This window comes from Melampsora larici-populina (assembly GCF_000204055.1).
Source record: "Melampsora larici-populina 98AG31 unplaced genomic scaffold MELLAscaffold_20, whole genome shotgun sequence".
NCBI lineage: Eukaryota > Fungi > Basidiomycota > Pucciniomycetes > Pucciniales > Melampsoraceae > Melampsora > Melampsora laricis-populina.
The window spans coordinates 391780-394000 of NW_006768784.1; the positions used below are offsets into that span (position 1 = coordinate 391780).

The 2221-nt window shown below is 37.3% G+C and overlaps 1 protein-coding gene across 1 annotated transcript; it reads left to right on the forward strand.

Annotated features, from left to right (window-relative positions):
* Nucleotides 1–809: 809 nt before the first annotated feature.
* On the forward strand, nucleotides 810–1277 carry MELLADRAFT_106850 (uncharacterized protein; the record flags this gene model as incomplete). The annotated part of the gene is made up of 3 exons (XM_007410349.1): nucleotides 810–934; nucleotides 997–1065; nucleotides 1139–1277. 3 exons carry the CDS (start codon nucleotides 810–812, stop codon nucleotides 1275–1277), a joined length of 333 nt encoding a protein of 110 aa, XP_007410411.1.
* Between the last annotated feature and the right edge of the window lie 944 nt (nucleotides 1278–2221).

Sequence of the window (2221 nt, forward strand, 5' to 3'; positions counted from 1 at the left end):
ATAAACCACAATATGAATAAACAAGATGGGCTTGAACCCGAAAGAAGAAAGAAGTTATTTCAGTCTTCAATATCACTTACCAATCGAGATCATGATGGAAACTTGATACCACTTACCAAGGTTTGATTCCTACTGCAGAGAGCTAAAATCGAGAGGTACCAGTTGAAGTCAAAGCACGTAAGCAGATGGAGACTTGATACCACTTACCAAGGTTTGATTCCTACTACAGAGAGCTAAAACCGAGAGGTAACACTTGAAGTCAAAGCACGTAAGCAGGCCAGGGATATCGGACTGAGAGAAAGCGATAGATAAACGACTTGTTAACGTAGATCTTCAACCTAGAGATGGCCAAATTCTCCCGGTTCGTAGCACGGAGTCCAACAACGAAGGAGAAATCAGCTCAGTCCCTTGGTACGAAGATCTCGCAAGTTAAGTCTAGTGATGAAATAGAGAAGTATCTAATGAGATATTGATAATGCTATTGCGAATTTCAGGCCGAACAGACCGCGCTTACGTACCATACTTGGACTCGTAATCCCAGCCTAAAAATCCACATATGGTACGTAAGCGCGTAGTACAAGTACGGGTTAGGTTTCGGCGTAAACCCATAACCATAGTAAACCCATCCCTCTACGGGAGTAAACCCTCCCGGTTCTATTTCCACTGCACATCCAGACCGACCTACTATACCACCAAGTATTCAACTTTGATGTCAGCAAACCGCAAACAGATGGACATATTCAACTTCCGTTTTGGTCAATTCAATTCCCTGGGTTGCTTCAGACCTATGGAAGTCCATGAATTCCATAATGGAGTCGGGAAACCTCTTACGATCGACGATTTCCATTTCAACGACAGATTTAGATCAAACGGATGGGGTTTGGAAAAACCCAACCATCCGAACTCGATTCGGTCACCAATTCGTAATTACCAAGTCAGTGATCTCCGTTTTTCTTCATAATTCAACATTGGTTACTAATAACTCTTATTATCTAGAATCATGATGAAAGTTGGGATGGCGAGTCCCTGGAAAGATATTGGTCAAACTTTCCACAAGTTGATCAAGTAAGTAAATTACTTTTTTGAGAGGTTATTAATCCAGTTTGCTGTTGAACTAACATCGTAGCTTCATATTTAGCCAGATCTGCAAGGAAGGGAAATACCCGGCAAACCGCGACTTCCTTCCAAGGCCAAGAAAAACCGACTCCCACGCCTTGCTCCTTGGTATGCTCGAAAGACGGAAATCAGTCATCAGCAAGTCAAGTGGAGAAGAATAAGACGAATAGTTTGAAATATATGAATTTTGGGTTGGTAAAGATCTTGTTCATTCGATAGATTGGCAAATATCAATAAGATTCGATTATAAATTGGAAAAGAGCCGAAATTTTGATTGATATCTACTTCTCAGTTTGGGATTTTATTAGAATTTGAATGATAATATTTTCTATTTTATGATGACTCGAAATCGGGGAGAGAGACTAATATCAATTCCCATCTAAGATTTAAATTATATCAATATATGATTTTCACATGTCTGTGAATGTTTTTCACATATATGTGAACTATACATATATATCAAGACAGATATCCAATTGTGATTCACACATATGTGAATGGGATTCACACATATGTGAATGGGATTCACACATATGTGAATGGGATTCACACATGTGAATGGGATTCACACAGTATGTGAAAGAATTTCACACATATGTGAATGGGATTCACACATATGTGAATGGGATTCACACATATGTGAATTTCACACATATGTGAATGGGATTCACACATATGTGAATGTGACTTACAGATGTGTGACAAATATTAACATATGTGTGAAATACAATCACATATATGTGATTGTGATTCACATATATGTGAATCACAATCGGATATTTGAATATTTTTGGAAAGGTATTCACCTCTATGTGATTATTTTTCACCTCTATGTGATTGTATTTCACGCATATGTGAAAACTATTCACATATGTGTGAAAAATAATCACATAGAGGTGAATACTCTTACGCATATGTGAAATATATTCACATATGCGCGAAGAGTATTCACCTCTATGTGAAAGACTTTCACATATATATCAATATTTTTCAACAATATGTGAAGGATATTCAACTATGTGTGTATCCTTCACATATTATTAAATATCTTTCACATATGTGTGAACAATATTTTCACGCATATGTGAAAAAAAAAGCTTTCACA